This window comes from Aulonocara sp. 'chitande type north' Nkhata Bay, linkage group LG3, assembly GCF_057382095.1.
Source record: "Aulonocara sp. 'chitande type north' Nkhata Bay isolate Kocher_YH1m ecotype deep benthic linkage group LG3, A_spYH_male_GT1.1, whole genome shotgun sequence".
Taxonomy (NCBI): domain Eukaryota; kingdom Metazoa; phylum Chordata; class Actinopteri; order Cichliformes; family Cichlidae; genus Aulonocara; species Aulonocara sp. 'chitande type north' Nkhata Bay.
The window spans coordinates 78554752-78573707 of record NC_141346.1 but is presented as its reverse complement, the minus strand read 5'-3'; the positions used below and the strand labels follow the sequence as shown (position 1 = coordinate 78573707).

The 18956-nt window shown below is 42.0% G+C and overlaps 1 protein-coding gene and 1 pseudogene across 2 annotated transcripts in view; both read left to right on the top strand.

The window, feature by feature from the left end:
• LOC147337110 (protein NLRC3-like) overlaps positions 1 to 18956 on the top strand; it is a 547272-nt pseudogene that overhangs the window by 198860 nt on the left and 329456 nt on the right. The window lies entirely within an intron of this gene.
• LOC147337109 (uncharacterized) overlaps positions 12728 to 18956 on the top strand; it is a 360298-nt gene continuing 354069 nt past the window's right edge. Inside the window, exons 1-5 of the mRNA XM_086286256.1 lie at positions 12728 to 12846; positions 12931 to 13032; positions 14727 to 14805; positions 14968 to 15169; positions 15360 to 17160. Coding sequence (XP_086142382.1) covers positions 12758 to 12846; positions 12931 to 13032; positions 14727 to 14805; positions 14968 to 15169; positions 15360 to 17160 — 2273 coding nt within the window. The 5' untranslated portion in view covers positions 12728 to 12757. The remainder of the gene's footprint in view (positions 12847 to 12930; positions 13033 to 14726; positions 14806 to 14967; positions 15170 to 15359; positions 17161 to 18956) is intronic.

The window sequence follows — 18956 nt, the reverse complement described above, 5'->3', positions numbered from 1 at the left end:
AAAGGAAAAGAGTTTCCTTTTTTCCAACAGACAGTTTCAGGTTTAACATGATGACAGTTTATACAACTAATTTACACTTTATTTACACACCAGGGTAATTTACATTCTATTTACATACACGGGCCCGCATAGACATAAACACGTCGCCTGCCAGAGCAACTTATCTTATTTATTTGCCTTCTTATTTCTATACCGGTATCCCTACGTTTTCGACTAATTTAAAAGCTCTATAGCCCAGGCCGCGCCTTGCTGATCAATCAAACGTTTCGAGAACGCCCTCTCGAAAACGGTCAGATTCCTAAGCCCTAATTAATTTATAACTGCTCCCCGCCAGGAAAAGCAAGGACCTCCACCAGCCGCGTGAACTATCCCAGATCACGCTTTTGGCTTTACTTAAAGTTCACAAGTTCCTGACGTTTAAATAGTTACAGCCGGGTCCCCGACCCTGTCAATCAAAATAGCGCAGAAACCCCTTTACCACACCCATCCAGGGTGCTCTTAATCTCTTGATTAATGGGAGGGTGCATAAGCTAATAAACCAATCACTTTCCAAAAGCTTCTCCAATAAAATTAATTACAAATTTACATAACAAAACCAGGTCAGTATATTCTTACACCTTTAAAGAAAAAACAAAAATGAATACAAATTGCATTTTATAAGCATTCAACAAAAATGGCCACAACATTCCGGCCCCTAATTCCTGTGTAACATGAATTATATCTTTCTAAGTGGCCATCACAAAATGCAATACCAATAATTTTCTTCAGTAGTCCGTCCGTATAGGTCTTCTTAAAAAACAAACAAAAGGAAAGGTCAATGTTCTATGATTTCAAGTCTCTGATGTTCATGTGTTTGCTTTGTGTGTATTCAAAAAAGGTGTATGTTGCATAATGGAGTGTAGAGCAAAGTGAGTGTCAGTGTAAATGTAAAGCCAGAGGTTCCAGAACTTGGCTCAGTTTGAGGCAAACATTCATTGTTTCCTCTAGATGGCCTCCACCAGGAGACATATTTTGTTGATTGGCCTCTCCAGCTCATTTGTTCGTGTCTTAACTCTAACACGGCGAACTACTCCGTGTGCATCGGCCATGGTTTCAGTGATGCGGCCAATGGGCCAAGAATTTCTTGGTGCAGCTCCATCAACAACAAGCACAACATCACCAATGCAAAAGTTCCTACGAATCTTGTTCCATTTCTGTCGTTCCTGCAACATAGGAAGGTATTCTTTCACCCACCTTTTCCAGAATAGATCCACAATATACTGGGCTTGTTTCCATCGTCTTCGCAGATACAGATCCTCTTTTTTAAATAAACCTGGTGGCAGCACAGGTTTGCCTTTTAACTGGAGCAAGTGATTTGGAGTAAGAGCTTCTACATCATTGGGATCGTCAGAAGAAGGTGTGATTGGGCGGTCATTCAGTATAGCCTCCACTTCACAAAAAACTGTATGCAAGGTTTCATCATCTAGTACTTGCTGGTTTGTGATAGAGTATAATATTCTCTTTATTTCTTGCACCAAGCGCTCCCATACTCAACCATGATGGGCCCCATAGGGCGGGCTAAAGGTCGACGTTATGACATCCTGTGCTAAACCTTTTTGGATTTTACTTTGGTTTAGCTCTAACATAGCTTGTTTTAACTCACGATTTGAGCTGACAAAGTTGGTTCCATTGTCTGACCGGATTTCTTTGACCTGTCCTCTGCGGCAGATGAATCTCCTGATGGCATTAATGCAGGAGCCTGTATCAAGAGAATGTGCCACCTCAAGGTGGACTGCACGACAGGTTAGGCATGTGAAGAGAACTCCATACCTCTTAACAAGACTCCTGCCTCTCTTTACTTCTATTGGTCCAAAATAATCAACACCAACATAAGTAAATGGTGGAAGATCAGCTGAGATTCTGTCAATAGGAAGATCAGACATTTTCTGCTCACCTGGCTTTTGCCGTTGTCTTTGACACACTATACAATCCCTGATTATTTTTCTAGCTGCTGAATTAGTATGAGGGATCCAGTATTGACGGCGAAGGGTTGAAAGCATGTGATTTCTTCCTCTGTGACCAATCTTTTCATGAATATGCTGAAGAATAAGCTTTGAAACATGGCTTTCTTTTGGTAAAATTGCAGGATGTTTTGTTTCCTCAGGTAAATCCGCTTGGCTCAGTCTTCCACCCACTCTCAAGACACCATTAGCAACTACAGGATCAAGCTTATACAGATGACTTGACTTCCTTACAGTGCCAGAGTTTAGGGCAGTCATTTCATCAGCAAAATGTTTTCTCTGCACAAAGCTCACTATAGCTTCCTCAGCCTTGGACAAATCCTCAGTTTTGAGCAGAGTGTTCCATTTATCATCTTGCTTAACACATATTTGACTTCCACAGTGCGTGCCCAGCAACTTCTGTCTTTTCCTTGTTTGCAGTTTAAGTCTTTCTTTTACTTTCAGGATCCATGCCACACACCTTTTTTTTAATTTTGTCCAGCTGGAGAAGTACAACAGCAGCTTAGTAGTGGGACACACATCTTCTTTCAGCACAGCTGCACACATCAGGCCCTCCCCTTTTATTTCTGGGCCAGCTTCCAAATGGACAGATGCACAATTCATGCCTACAGGCCAGTGAACAACAGGTTTACAGAGAAATTCTGGACCACTGATCCAGGTGGAAGATTTCAGGAAACAGCCAACTGTCATTCCTCTTGTGGCTGCATCGGCTGGATTCAGCTTTGAACTGATGTACCTCCACTGCTCAACTTTTGTCAAAGCATGAATGGTGGAAACTCTATTAGCTACATACGTTTTGAACCGTGTGGTTTTGTTTGCAATGTACTGTAGCACAGTTGTGCTGTCAGACCAAAAGACTGACTCACTCAGATTAAGATTAAGTTCAACTGATAGCATTTTGTCCAAGCGCACAGCTAAAACTGCAGCAGCCAGCTCAAGACGTGGGATGGTGACTTGTTTTAACGGCGCCACCCTTGCTTTACCAATAATAAAGGAAACACACACTTCCTGCTTGCTATTAGATAGCCTAAGATATGATACAGCACCATACCCAGTTTCACTGGCATCACAAAAGTGATGCAGCTGTGCACTTTTTATCTCCCCAAATCCTTTGGGTGTGACACATCTACTAATACTAAACTTGTTAAGAAGAACTAAATCCTCAACCCATTTTTGCCAAGTTTGTGCCATTTCTGCTGGTATCGTCTCATCCCAGCCAAACCTCAGTTTACATAGATGTTGCAGAATTTGTTTTGCAGGCAGAATGACTGGAGCTAAGAAACCCAAAGGCTCATAAATGGAGCTGACATTGGACAGAATACAACGTCTTGTAAGTGGTTTGTTCTTGTTCACAATACTGAATGTGAAAACATCACGTTCAATATCCCATTGCACACCGAGAGCTCTTTCTGTGGGTAGCTGATCCCGACTAAGGTCCAGCATCTTTACACCTGTGGCTCTATTTTCCTCCGGGATCTGACAGAGGACAGAGCGATCACTACATACCCACTTATTGAGCTTAAATCCCCCCTTGGCGCACACCTCAGTAAGCTGATGATAAAGTGAGATGGCCTGCTCAACAGACTGAGTAGATTTAAGACAGTCATCTACATAAAAACTATGCCTGGTTGTATGTATAACCTCCTCTGGGTACAGATGTTGGTTGTCATCAGCAGTCTTTAGTAGTGCATAGGTGGCACAGCTGGGGGAGGATACTGCACCAAAAATGTGGACTAGCATTCTATGTTCCACCAGCTGTTTTGTGATGTCACCATCAGGCCACCAGAGAAAACGTAAAAAGTTTACGTGTTCCTCAGCTACTCTGACCTGATGAAACATCCCTTTAATGTCTGTCATAAGCGCTATTGGACCCTGCCGAAAGCGAATCAGCACACCTAATAAAGTGCTAGTCAGATCTGGGCCTTGTAATAGCTCTTTGTTCAGTGATGTTCCAGAAAATGTTGAAGCACAATCATACACAACACGCAGTGTTTTCTTGCGGGGGTGGTAGACCCCATGATGAGGTATATACCACACCTTTCCTTCCTCATTCTTCAACTGTTCTTGTGGTATGATTTCTGAATGTCCCTCCATACTAACATTGTGCATGAATTCTTTGTATTCTTCAAAGAATAACTTATCCTTCTGAAACCGTTTTAGCAGATATTGCGCCCTCTGCTGAGCCACCTGCTTGTTGTTTGGCATTCTTACTTCAGGTTTACGAAAGGGTAATTTCAAGTAATAATGGCCATCCTTAAGTACAGCTGACTCTGACATTATGTTCATGAACTGTTTATCTTCTACAGACATTTCTGCACGCTCATTACACTGGTTCTTCACAAAATCTTGATTATACTGCTTAACCAGCATTTCCTCTAAACTACTTATAGAAATGCGGTTTACCTGGACAAAACTAGCATCATGCTCGTCCTTTTCACTACCCTGATTGAGTGGCCCATTGACAACCCAACCAAGACGAGTTAGCACAGCATAGGGTCCATTACCCTCACTGTTAATGATTCTCCAAGGTTCCAGCGCTTTGGGAGAATTTACACCAATAAGCAGCCCAATGCCAGCATTTATCGGTGTCAACTCAACCTCCTTTAAGTAAGGCCATTTTCTTAAGTTTTCTTCTTTAGGGATATTTTCTTTAGTGACAGGAGTAAACTTTTGAGTGTACACATCAGGCAACCTCAAATACTCATTCTGTTTCAAAGCAGCTACTTCCATACCAAAAAGTTTATAGCTACTTACCGGCCTTTCCTGACCCATGGTCTTTAACATGATTTCCACTTTCTTTCCAGATGCATTTAACTGCATCATCAACACCTCAGTGCAAAAAGTTGCAGAGCTGCCGGGATCAAGAAAGGCGTACGTCTCCACAACCTTCGTCCCATTTTCCAACTTCACTTTTACTGCAACAACTGACAAGGCACATCCATTAGACCCGGCCCCAGTATGGCTACCAAAGTTCAAAGAAACAAGAGCATTTGAGACTGATGATTCTTTACATTCAGCTTTAGCTGCTTGCCACTGCCATTCTTTCGAGTCTATGTGGAGAACAGTAGGGTGATTTTTGTTACAGGTGTGGCACGTCAAACGATGTGGACAAGCTTTACTCATGTGGCCTCTCTGTAAGCAACCAAAGCATAAACCTTTACTCTTAAGGAATGTCACCTTTTCTTTGTTGGCTTTTAGTTTGAATTAGTCACATACATCCAAAAAATGAGTTTGGTCACAAAACAAGCACCGAGTTTGATCTAACCCTTTATCTTCATGGCTTATCTGAATCCCTTCCGGTTTGTATTTGTCATTGTTCTGTTCTGAAACTACAGCAACAGAAGTAGCAAAGCTACTGCTTTTAATTTTAAGCGATGTCTTTGATGGTTTTGAAGCTATCTTTTCTTTTGTGTTTGGAAAGTAAAAGGCCGCGACATTTATGTCAAAAAATCATTTTGACTCGCTTGGATGTCAACTTGGAAGATGGGAAAGCTTGCAAGATTGGACTTGGAAGATTGGATCTTCGCAGAATGGACTGAAGGAATGACGCAAAGTTCGTGAGTAAATGCGAGACTTTGTTTGGATCAACCGAGATGCTGAGCTGCAACATGAAACATTTGTATTAAACTATTATCTTTTGGACCTTGTGAAACGAATTTTCTGGTTAAAATAAAGAGAGCTTTTTAATTTAATTAAAAAACGCAGAGCGAAGCTTGGCGTTCTGACAAGAAAACGAAATGACATTAATGCTCTCATTGATGCTGGAGAATCAAAAGCCTTCGTGGATGAACACATGAGAACATTTAATGATTGTTTGGGAGAGTTTATGGACTTAAATTGTTGATAATTATCGCTGATAAAAGTAATTTTATTATTTTATATATATATATATTTATTAAGATGTTTGATATGAGGGAAAAAACAAAACAGACAACACAACAGCAAGGGCAAAAAACACAAATAAGGCAAAAGATTACACTCTGGCAAGAAACAGAAAATAAAATGTTAGGGTGGTAGACTGAATTATTGATCAAAGAGAACTTTTTATTTTAACTTTTATTATTTTTACTAAATAAAGAATCTGCTCAGAGAAAAAAAAAACATGGTGAAATGAGACCAAGTTACTGATGGTTTCTGACAAAGTCACACAGTTACAAATATCAGTGTAACATTACATTCATTCAGAAACAAAATGCTCTTATTGTGAAAACCTGCCTCCTCTCTTCTGTGGAGTGGAGCTTGTTTTTGGTGTGTTTGAACAAACTGTAAGTTTGCTTTGTTTTCTCCTTTAACAGTTTGTCTTTAGGAACTTTACTGCTTGTTCAGTTCATGTTGGTTTTCTTCACACAACAAACTGTGTGTGTTTGTATTTCCGGTCTCTCCATTAAAGTCAGTGTTTAATGTTTTCCTGGCTAACATCAGCTGTGTGCAGCTTAGTTCAGCACAAATCTGCCTCTCTATAGTTCACGGTAACGGACTCACAGCTGGACCAACGAGGCCGAGTGTGTCTGCCATTCTTAGCTACGTTCGTGTTTGTGTTCTTATAGTTTGTACTTTGTGAGTTCACTCATAAAGTACTCCTCCACAGAGGATGCATCGTCCGTGATGATGTCACAGCTGAGCTACAATGTTTTTCTCGCCAGCTGCTGTTATCAAGGGAAAATAGCAAGGGAACACCAAGTGGCGCTGTCACTTGGTGTTCGCTTGCTCTGTGGTAGAGTATCACTTCCTGTTCTTGCTCAAACACAGTGGTGTTTCTGAGTAGCTTATTTGCTTAGCAATTTAATTAACAACTTTTATATACATTCGTTTTTCATAGTATAATCTTCACGTGCTTCATCCAAAGCATACTTTCTGTGTACTCACTACCTAATTTATAGCCAAAGTATTCACTCACTGTCTCTGTACTGTTTCGCTAGCTTAGCTCGTAGCCGACTCGTTAGCACCATGGCTACTTCCCCTGTCCCTCCTGCACTTTCTTGCTCATTGTGTCAGATGTTTAGTTACTCCTCGGCCTCCTTTAGCAGTAATGATATCTGTAACAAATGTAGCATATTTGCAGCTCTGGAGGCCAGGATTACTGAATTGGAAACTCGGCTTCGCACCCTGCATTCACCCGTAGCTAGCCAGGCCCCTGTAGCTGGTGCAGTTGAAGATAGCGTAGGCCCCACTAGCTGTTCCCCGGCAGACTCCAAGCAGCTGGAGAAAGAGGGCGGCTGGGTGACGGTGAGGAGGAAGCATAGTCCTAAACAGAAGCCCCAGGTACACCACCAACCCGTTCATGTGTCTAACCGTTTTTCCCCACTCGGCGACACACCTGCCGGGGGTCAAACTCTGGTAATTGGTGATTCTGTTCTCAGACATGTGAAGCTAGAGACACCAGCAACCATAGTCAATTTTCTTCCAGGGGCCAGAGCAGGCGACATTGATGGAAATTTTAAAATGCTGGCTTAGGGTAAACGTAAATTCAGTAAAATCATAATTCACGTCGGCATTAATGACACCCGGTTACGCCAATCGGAGGTCACTAAAATCAATATTGAATCGGTGTGCAACTTTGCCAAAACAATGTGGGACTCTGTAGTTTTCTCTGGTCCCCTCCCCAATCAGACCAGGAGCGACATGTTTAGCCGCATGTTCTCCTTAAATTGCTGGCTGTCTGAGTGGTGTCCCAGAAACGATGTGGGCTTCATAGATAATTGGCAAACCTTCTGGAGGAAACCTGGTCTTGTTAGGAGAGACGGCATCCATCCCACTTTGGATGGAGCAGCTCTCATTTCTAGAAATATGGACAAATTTATTAAACCCCCCCAAAATATGACTATCCACAGTTGGGACCAGGAAGCAGAGTTGCAGTCTTACACGCCTCTCTGCAGCTTCTCTCCTCCTGCTACCCCCCCCCCCCCCCCAAAAAAAAAAACCCCATCTCCATAGAGACTGTGTCAGCTTCCAAAAGGACAAATAACAAACTAAAAGCCAGCAACAAACAACTTAAACATAAACAATCACAAAGAAAGAACAATATAGTATCCACATCTGAACCAAAGAGTAAAACAGTGAAATGTGGATTATTAAATATTAGGTCTCTCTCCTCCAAGTCTCTGTTAGTACAGGACTTAATAATTGATCAACAAATTGATTTACTCTGCCTTACAGAAACCTGGTTGCAGCAGGATGATTATGTTAGTTTAAATGAATCAACACCCCCGAGTCATTCTAACTACCAGAAACCTCGAAGCACAGGCCGAGGGGGCGGTGTGGCAGCAATTTTTCACACCAGCCTATTAATTAACGAAAGACCAAGACAGACTTTTAATTCATTCGAAAGCCTGATGCTTAACATTGTCCACCCCAGCTGTAAAACTCAGAAACCAGTCTTACTTGTTATCATCTATCGTTCACCTGGGCCTTACACAGAGTTTCTGTCTGATTTCTCAGACTTTATATCTAATTTAGTTCTGAGCTCAGATAAAATAATTATTGTGGGTGATTTTAACATCCATGTAGATGCTAAAAGTGACAGCCTCAACATGGCATTTAATCTGTTATTAGACTCAATTGGTTTCTCTCAAAATGTAAAAGAACCCACCCACCATTTTAATCACACTCTAGATCTTGTTTTAACATATGGCATCGAACCTGAACATTTAACAGTGTTTCCTGAAAACCCTCTGCTGTCTGATCATTTCCTGATAACATTTACATTTACAATAATTGATTACACAGCGGTGGAGAGTAGACTTTATCAAAGTAGATGTCTTTCTGAAAGCGCTGTAACTAAGTTTAAGAATATAATCCACCCACTGTTATCATCTTCAATGCCCTGTACCAACACAGAGCAGAGCAGCTATCTGAACGCTACCCCAACAGAGGTCGATTATCTTGTTAATAATTTCACCTCCTCACTACGTATGACTCTGGATACTGTAGCTCCTGTGAAAACTAAGGTCTCTAATCAGAAGTACCTGACTCTGTGGTATAATTCTCAAACACGTAGCCTAAAGCAGATGACTCGTAAGCTGGAGAGGAAATGGCGTGTCACAAATCTAGTGGATCATCATTTAGCCTGGAGAAATAGTTTGCTGCTTTATAAGAAAGCCCTCCGCAAAGCCAGAACATCTTACTATTCATCACTGATTGAAGAAAATAAGAACAACCCCAGGTTTCTCTTCAGCTCTGTAGCCAGGCTGACAATAAGTCAGAGCTCTGTTGAGCCAACCATCCCTTTAACGTTAACTAGTAATGACTTCATGAACTTCTTCACAAATAACATTTTTATCATTAGAGAAAAAATGACCAATAATCATCCCACAGATGTAATATTATCTACAGCTACTCTTAGTACCATTGATGTTAAGTTAGACTCTTTTTCTCCAATTGATCTTTCTGAGTTAACTTCAATAATTACTTCCTCCAAACCATCAACGTGTCTTTTAGACCCCATTCCTACAAAACTGCTCAAAGAAGTCCTGCCATTAATTAATTCTTCGATCTTAAATATGATCAACCTATCTCTAATGATCGGCTATGTACCACAGGCCTTCAAGCTGGCTGTAGTTAAACCTTTACTCAAAAAGCCATCTCTAGACCCAGCATTCTTAGCTAATTATAGGCCAATTTCCAACATTCCTTTCATATCAAACATCCTTGAAAGAGTAGTTGTCAAACAGCTAACAGATCATCTGCAGAGGAATGGTTTATTTGAAGAGTTTCAGTCAGGTTTCAGAGCTCATCACAGCACAGAAACAGCTTTATTGAAGGTTACAATTGATCTTCTTATGGCCTCTGAGCTTTTCCTGCTAGACCTTAGTGCAGCATTCGATACTGTTGACCATAATATCCTATTAGAGCGATTAGAACATGCTGTAGGTATTACAGGTACTGCACTGCAGTGGTTTGTATCATATCTATCTAATAGACTCCAATTTGTGCATGTAATCAGAATCAGAATCAGAATCAGAATACTTTATTGATCCCTGGGGGAAATTATTTTTTGTTACAGTGCTCATTTTAAACCAACATTAAGACAAGACAGACAATACGCTAACTAAGAATAGTACAATATATACATATATATACATACATACATACATAAGTCACTCATAAATAAATAGCTGGAAAAGAAACATGTGTAGTTGTAGCAGCAAACAGTGTGTTAAGTGGATGCGTTGTACAGGGAGATGGCCACAGGCAGGAATGATTTCCTGTGTCGTTCAGTGGTGCTTTTCGGTAATCTCAGTCTCTCACTGAACGAGCTCCTGTGACTGACCAACATGTCATGGAGTGGGTGGGAGGTGTTATCCAACATTGTCTTTATCTTGGACAGCATCCGCCTCTCCGACACCACCTTGAGGGAGTCCAGCTCCATCCCCACAACATTGCTGGCCTTACGGATCAGTTTATTAAGTCTGTTGGCATCTGCGACCCTCAGCCTGCTCCCCCAGCATGCAACAGCATAGAGGATCGCACTGGCCACCACAGACTCATAGAAAATCCTCAGCATTTTCTGGCAGATGTTGAAGGACCTCAGTCGCCTCAAAAAATAGAGACGACTCTGGCCCTTCCTGTAAAGTGCTGTGGTGTTTTTAGCCCAGTCCAGTTTATTGTCAATGTGTACTCCAAGGTATTTATAGTCCTCCACAATGTCAACACTGACCCCCTGGATTGAAACAGGGGTCAAGTGTTTCCTGGTCTTCCTGAAGTCCACGATCAGTTCCTTGGTCTTTGCCACGTTGAGCTGCAGATGATTCTGCTCACACCACGTGACAAAGGAGTCGACCACAGCCCGGTACTCTGTCTCATCATCCCTGCTGATGCATCCAACCACCGCAGAGTCATCAGAAAACTTCTGAAGATGGCATGTCTCTGTGCAGTGGCTGAAGTCTGTGGTGTAGAGGGTGAAGAGGAAGGGGGAGAGGACAGTCCCCTGTGGTGCCCCTGTGTTGCTAATCACCTTGTCAGACACACACTGTGGGAGACGTACATATTGTGGTCTTCCTGTCAGGTAATCAACAATCCAGGACACCAGAGAAGCATCCACCTGCATCGCTGCTAACTTATCACCCAGGAGGGTCGGCCTGATGGTGTTGAAAGCACTGGAAAAGTCAAAAAACATGACCCTCACAGTGCTCGCCGGCTGGTCCAGATGGGTGTAGACACGATTGAGCAGGTAGATGATGGCGTCCTCTGTTCCGAGACGAGGCTGATAAGCGAACTGAAGGGGATCCAGATGTGGTCTTACTATGGGTCGCAGCTGGTCCAGGATGAGCCTTTCCAGGGTCTTCATGATGTGGGAGGTCAGTGCCACGGGCCTGTAATCCTGGGGGCCACTGGGACGAGGCGTCTTTGGTACCGGGACGAGGCATGATAAATGGAGAGTCCTCTTCACACACTGAGGTTAATTATGGAGTTCCACAGGGTTCAGTGCTAGGACCAATTCTGTTTACATTATACATGCTTCCCTTAGGCAGCATCATTAGAAGACATAGCATACATTTACACTGCTATGCTGATGACACCCAGCTCTATCTGTCCATGAAGCCAGATAACACACACCAATGAGTTAAACTGCAGGAATGTCTTAAAGACATAAAGACCTGGATGGCCGCTAACTTTCTGCTTCTTAATTCAGATCAAACTGAGGATATTGTACTCGGCCCTGAAAAGCTTAGAAATATGGTATCTAACCAGATTCTTACTCTGGATGGCATTACCTTGGCCTCCAGTAATGCTGTGAGGAACCTTGGAGTCATTTTTGACCAGGATATGTCCTTCAATGCACATATTAAACAAATATGTAAAACTCCGTTCTTCCATTTGCACAACATCTCTAAAGTTAGAAATATCCTGTCTCAGAGTGACGCTGAAAAACTAGTTCATGCATTTATTACTTCCAGGCTGGACTACTGTAATTCATTATTATCAGGAAGTCCTAAAAACTCACTGAAAAGCCTTCAGCTAATCCCAAATGCTGCAGCAAGAGTCCTGACAGGGACTAGAAAGAGAGAGCATATTTCTCCTGTTTTGGCTTCCCTTCATTGGCTTCCTGTTAAATCCAGAATTGAATTCAAAATCCTGCTCCTCACATACAAGGTCTTAAATAATCAGGCCCCATCTTATCTTAATGACCTTAATGAATCCTCCCTTAGTTATGCTGCAATAGATGTAGTCTGCCGGGGGATTCCCATGATGCATTGAGTTTTTCCTTTCCAGTCACCTTTCTCACTCACTATGTATTAATAGACCTCTCCGCATTGAATCATATCTGTTATTAACCTCTGTCTCTCTTCCACAGCACGTCTTTTATCCTGTCTTCCTTCTCTCACCCCAACCGGTCGCAGCAGATGGCCGCCCCTCCCTGAGCCTGGTTCTGCCGGAGGTTTCTTCCTGTTAAAAGGGAGTTTTTCCTTCCCACTGTCGCCAAAGTACTTGCTCATAGGGGGTCATATGATTGTTGGGTTTTTCTCTGTATCTATGAAGCGCCTTGAGGCGACTTTTGTTGTGAGTTGGCGCTATATAAATTAAATTGAATTGAATTGAATTATCATTAGGACAGATTTAGATCTTTTCACATATCTGTGTCATCATCCATCAAACGTTGACACATAGTGGGTCTGTCATTCTCTCAGCTGACACTGAGATGAAGCAGGAAAGAAGCAGCTGATATTTGGACAGCACACATGATGGAAAGGAATCATTTGTGTTTCTTCTGCAGGTGAAGGTAGAAAGTGTTTGTGAGCTGGTGTGAATTGAGCAGCATGGATCAGTGTGAGGACAGAGAGGAGGGAGTCTCTCCCTCTAAAACCACTCTGTGTGGGGAACATGAGAGCCAGACCAAAGCTCAGAGGTGACCATCTCTAACTGTCCATGACTCTACTCCATGTCACAGCTCAGCACTCACATCACATCACTCCTCCATCATTATTCACAGGAACCAGCCTGGACCTCTACCCAGCACTGTGTCCCTAAAGAGTGACTGGTCTAAAGATAATGTTCCTGACTTTAAATCAGGCGTGTCTTGTCCTGCAGAGAGGTAATGTGTTTGTAAATGTTTTTGTGACTCAGTGTTTGTGAATAAATCCTCCATCATGTTTAATGTCAGCTCTGTTTCACACACATTTCTATGTTCATATGTGAAGCGCTGTGTGTTGGAGTGTTTCCACAAATACAACAGATACTCAGAGAGATTATTTTTAGGAAGGGGAGATGTTCTCAAACTCTGTCCTAAAACTCTTCACTCAATCTGATCCCCACTTCCTGCTCCTCAGCAGTGCTGACATTTTCATCACACAGGACAGAAATGAACTGAACTGTTGTTTCCTCATCAACTTCTTTCTGTCTGCTGAATCTGTAGTGAATCAAAGTGAAATGTGTGTGAAAATACAGCTGCTAATAATCCAGTTTAATTTGTTACATGAACGTGTGAATGTTGCAGTGTGCAGTTTAACAGTAACTGTGACGTGAGCTGCACTACCTGAACACTTGTGTGCGTGATCACATCTCATGCTACTACTAGTGTGAAATCACTGCCAACATTTAAAAGTGACCAAAAGATCAGCCAGAAAGCATAGGTACTGAGAAGTGGTCTGTGATCACCACCTGCAGAACGACTCCTTTATTGGCAATGTCTCGCTAATTGCCTAGAATTTCCTCCTTTTGTCTATTCCATTTGCACAACAGCATGTGCCATTGATTGTCAATCACTGTTGCTTCCTAATTGGACAGTTTGATTTTACAGAAGTATGACTGACTTGGAGTTACATTGTGTTGTTTATGTTTTTCTTTTATTTTTAGAGCAGTGTATTTACCTACTCTTGAACTTTTCAACTGTTCACGGTTTCTGTGATTTCAGTAAAATTCCCTCCATCTGTCATTGAGCCCAGCTGACATGAAGTAACAATTAATTATTAATTAATTAACTCTGCAATACAACAAGGGACGTTGGTCTTTAGATTCAGAATACAGCTATGACTTTAACAAACTGTTGTTAACCTTCTGATTATATGGAAAAATATGGATCAGGTCTGTATAGCCTCAGTTAAGCATTCTAGGTGTCTCTCATCGACTAGTATCTGGTTCATCTGTGCTGCTAGATGCACATCGAGTGCAGTCAGCTTCTTCAGCCAGTAGGTGTGAACCATGCCAGGGCCTTGTGCAGCCCAAGTCCTTATACTGGAGACCCTTTCTTGGATGTCTGCCACTGTGATGGTTACTGGAACATGTTCAGGGAGGTTGACATGGTCTAGCATTGATGTTATTTGTTGCGTCCTTCTCTGTCTACAGCTTTGGTGGTGCTGTTCTGGTATTGTTCATCTACCACTGGGGGTACACTTTGGATTGTCCCATGGACTAGAGCAGGTTTATTCTCCTGCTTTCTAGCTTTTGCTATAACTCTTCAAGTGTCTGGCCAAGGCTGTGGGGGTTTTTTTTTCGGAGTTTCCAAGGCCTCAGTTATGACAGCTTGCTGTGCTTCTTGGGCAACTTTGGCAACTGATCCCTGATTATAGCCGACTGTCTCATTTTAAATTTTTTGGTTTTTAATAACAGAGCAGGAAGCACACTGCATGGTTCCATACAGGACCAACACTTGACTACTAATAAGTGTTGATGCAACACTGCCTGATTCAGGGTTTGAACAAATTGTAAATTGCATTGCCTATGTAATGTTAAAATATTTTTTGGATCTTTATCCTGTGCTTTAACTAATTCTTCATGGTTCCTCCACAGAGTGAACCAGATGAGCTCAGAGGCCCCAAGTGGTCAGTCTGCCCAGCAGCATCAAACACAGCTGGACTCCATATTTATGGTCTGTACATGTACAACAACTACTTTTACATCTATTCTGTTCACAGTCATCTCCATGCTGCTCTTTGTAGACCAGTGGATCGTCAGTGTGTCCAACATTGATCTGATGTTTGGCTCCATGATTTCAGTCTTATTGGCTCATTTATACAGTATTCTGTTCCAGCTGCTGGAGGACAACATCATCACTTTTGTGAAGAACGAGCTGAAGAAGATCCAGAGGGTTCTGAGTCCAGATTACCCAGAATGCTTAGAGAGTCAGATGGGGGATGATGAACAGAGGAGCAGCAGAGAGGCATTTGTGAAGATCACAGTGGACTTCCTCAGGAGAATGAAGGAGGAGGAGCTGGCTGACCGCCTGCAGAGCAGTAAGAGGATTTATCTAAAGATTTAAGCTGCTGGATAAATAAAATATTTAAACTAGACTAGTCTAATATAGTCTCAAGAGATAGAATAACTTAAATACAGTCATTTCTAAGTGGGACTGAAATTGACATGAGCATTTTTAAAGAAACATGAACTTATTGTTGATGTCGTATTTTTATTATTGTTATTCAGAACTTCAAGGTGCCATTTCTCATCATAAACTTAAATGGGCACTGAAGAAGAAGTTCCAGTGTGTGTTTGAGGGCATCGCTAAAGCAGGAAACCCAACCCTTCTGAATCAGATCTACACAGAGCTCTACATCACAGAGGGAGGGACTGCAGAGGTCAATGATGAACATGAGGTCAGACAGATTGAAACAGCATCCAGGAAACCAGACAGACCAGAAACAACAATCAGACAAGAAGACATCTTTAAACTCCCACCTGGTAGAAAAGCACCAATCAGAACAGTGCTGACAAAGGGAGTGGCTGGCATTGGGAAAACAGTCTTAACACAGAAATACAGCCTGGACTGGGCTGAAGACAAAGCCAACCAGGACATCCAGTTCATATTTCCATTCACTTTCAGAGAGCTGAATGTGCTGAAAGAGGAAAAGTTCAGCTTGGTGGGACTTGTTCATCACTTCTTTACTGAAACCAAAGAAGCAGGAATCTGCAGCTTTGAAGACTTCCAGGTTGTGTTCATCTTTGATGGTCTGGATGAGTGTCGACTTCCTCTGGACTTCCACAAAACTACAATCCTAACTGACCCTAGAAAGTCCACCTCAGTGGATGTGCTGCTGATAAACCTCATCAGGCGGAAACTGCTTCCCTCTGCTCGCCTCTGGATAACCACACGACCTGCAGCAGCCAATCAGATCCCTCCTGACTGTGTCGGCATGGTGACAGAGGTCAGAGGGTTCACTGACCCACAGAAGGAGGAGTACTTCAGGAAGAGATTCAGAGATGAGGAGCAGGCCAGCAGGATCATCTCCCACATCAAGACATCACGAAGCCTCCACATCATGTGTCACATCCCAGTCTTCTGCTGGATCACTGCTACAGTTCTGGAGGATGTGCTGGAAACCAGAGAGGGAGGACAGCTGCCCAAGACCCTGACTGAGATGTACATCCACTTCCTGGTGGTTCAGGCCAAAGTGAAGAAGGTCAAGTATGATGGAGGAGCTGAGACAGATCCACACTGGAGTCCAGAGAGCAGGAAGATGATTGAGTCTCTGGGAAAACTGGCTTTTGATCAGCTGCAGAAAGGAAACCTGATCTTCTATGAATCAGACCTGACAGAGTGTGGCATCGATATCAGAGCAGCCTCAGTGTACTCAGGTGTGTTCACACAGATCTTTAAAGAGGAGAGAGGACTGTACCAGGACAAGGTGTTCTGCTTCATCCATCTGAGTGTTCAGGAGTTTCTGGCTGCTCTTCATGTCCATCTGACCTTCATCAACTCTGGACTCAATCTGCTGGAAGAACGAGCAATTTCCAAAAAGTCTAAATTATTTAAAAAGAAAAAGGATTTGAAATCTCTCCCCCAGATTGCTGTGAATAAGGCCTTACAGAGTCCAAATGGACACCTGGACTTGTTCCTCCGCTTCCTCCTGGGTCTTTCCCTGCAGACCAATCAGACTCTCCTACGAGGTCTGCTGACACAGACAGGAAGTAGCTCACAGACCAATCAGGAAACAGCTCAGTACATCAAGGAGAAGCTCAGTGAGAATCTGTCTGCAGAGAAAAGCATCAATCTGTTCCACTGTCTGAATGAACTGAATGATCGTTCTCTAGTGGAGGAGATCCAACAGTCCCTGAGATCAGGAAGTCTCTCCACAGATGAACTGTCTCCTGCTCAGTGGTCAGCTCTGGTCTTCATCTTACTGTCATCAGAAAAAGATCTGGGTGTGTTTGACCTGAAGAAATACTCTGCTTCAGAGGAGGCTCTTCTGAGGCTGCTGCCAGTGGTCAAAACCTCCAACAAAGCTCTGTAAGTAAATATGTGATCATATCTTTGTGTTTAAAATGCATATTCTGCTAATAATAAAGCAGGTATGAAAAAATTTAAAAAAGCCTAAACTTTGTAGTAGATGATCTAAAACTGTTAACTCAAATGCATATCAGTATTTGTTTGTGATTTATTTTTATGTTTCATAGCAGCAGACAGTGTCAGCATTTCAGGTACATTTGTTCCTATTATACTTATCAACAAACTAACACATGGTGGTTTCATAGGTTTAACTGGTTGAAAACAAATACAATTAATAAAAAATATGTCTATGACATGTTTAGCTAATCCCAAAAGTACACAGGACAATCCAGTGTTATGTTATTTTAGTCTTCTAAACTCTATTCACTGCATTGTAGGTGTGATCCTTCAGGAACCTCTTGCAGGTTTAAGTCACATCAAGGTGTTCACTCTTCATCTTTCGTTATTAATTTTTACTGCATATCTGTAGTCAGACCGTAACTACACACAAGTATTCTGATTCTGATTCACATTAACAAAAACAAATAAAACTGATGTCAAATATTTGTGCAGGTTTGTGATGGACTAGTTATTATTATTATTTTTTGAATTATTGTATTAAACATGAGAGGCTCAAAGAACAGGAAACATGCCTACATGGTTCTAATAGCTTTTTATTTTCTAAGTAAAGTTGTTGTTTTATTCTCTGAAAGAATGCATGATTTCATTTAACTATTATAAGTTAACCTAGTTTTGTTTTTGTCCAGTACTGGTTTATGTTTACTTTAAGAGTAAACAAAGGGGCTGGTTTATGTTGGATGACTGGAAACTTTTATTAATATCTTTAAAATAAAAATTAAAAAAAGCAGCACAAACGTAGCATCGTTGATTGACACCATTTTTTTTATTTGAAGAAGGTGGGGCTTCCAACTTGTAAAAAAACCCTAGTAAATACAATATGCAGTTTTATATGTGGTGATTTCTTTTATTAAAGGAACAACACTATTCAATCCTAACTGTGTAGCTCTGCCCCACACTATTTTTCTGGGAAAGCTACGTTCAATATTGTTAGTCACAAAATATTTTATAAATACATGAAAAAAAACCTAAAGAACTAGGAGGAAGATACTTTTTCACAGCACTTCTAATGTTCTTCTGATTTTGAAGTCATAGCTTGGTTTGTAACTAACTTTAAATACAGTACCTGGTTTGTATTTTTGTTTGTTTGTTTTATCTGTTATGGCTACCACAGTTGCATCCAATGAAAAACTGAACATGAAATAAAAAAGTTCTTCTTCAAATTGTAATTCAAATAACAGCTGTTTTTTTAAAATATTTTTTATGCCAGCTGGGCTTAAAGTTTTTAAAAAACTGTAGCACAGCAGTACAAATTACACATTTTGTTAATGTTAGGTTTCTTAGTCATCAGCTAGAACTTTTGTTCTAGCAGATTTACAGTTTGTTTTCACAACTTCCATCCATCCATCTTCATCCGCTTATCCGAGGTCGGGTCGCGGGGGTAGCAGCCTAAGCAAAGAGGTCCAGACCTCCCTCTCCCCAGCCACCTCCTCCAGCTTGTCCGGGGGAATACCAAGGCGTTCCCAGGCCAGCCGAGAGATATAATCTCTCCAGCGTGTCCTGGGTCTGCCCCGGGGCCTCCTCCCGGTGGGACATGCCTGGAACACCTCGCCCAGGAGGCGCCCAGGGGGCATCCTTGCCAGATGCCCGAACCACCTCAGCTGGCTCCTTTCGATGTGGAGCAGCAGCTGCTCTACTCTAAGCCCCTCCCGGATGGCCGAACTTCTCACCCTATCTCT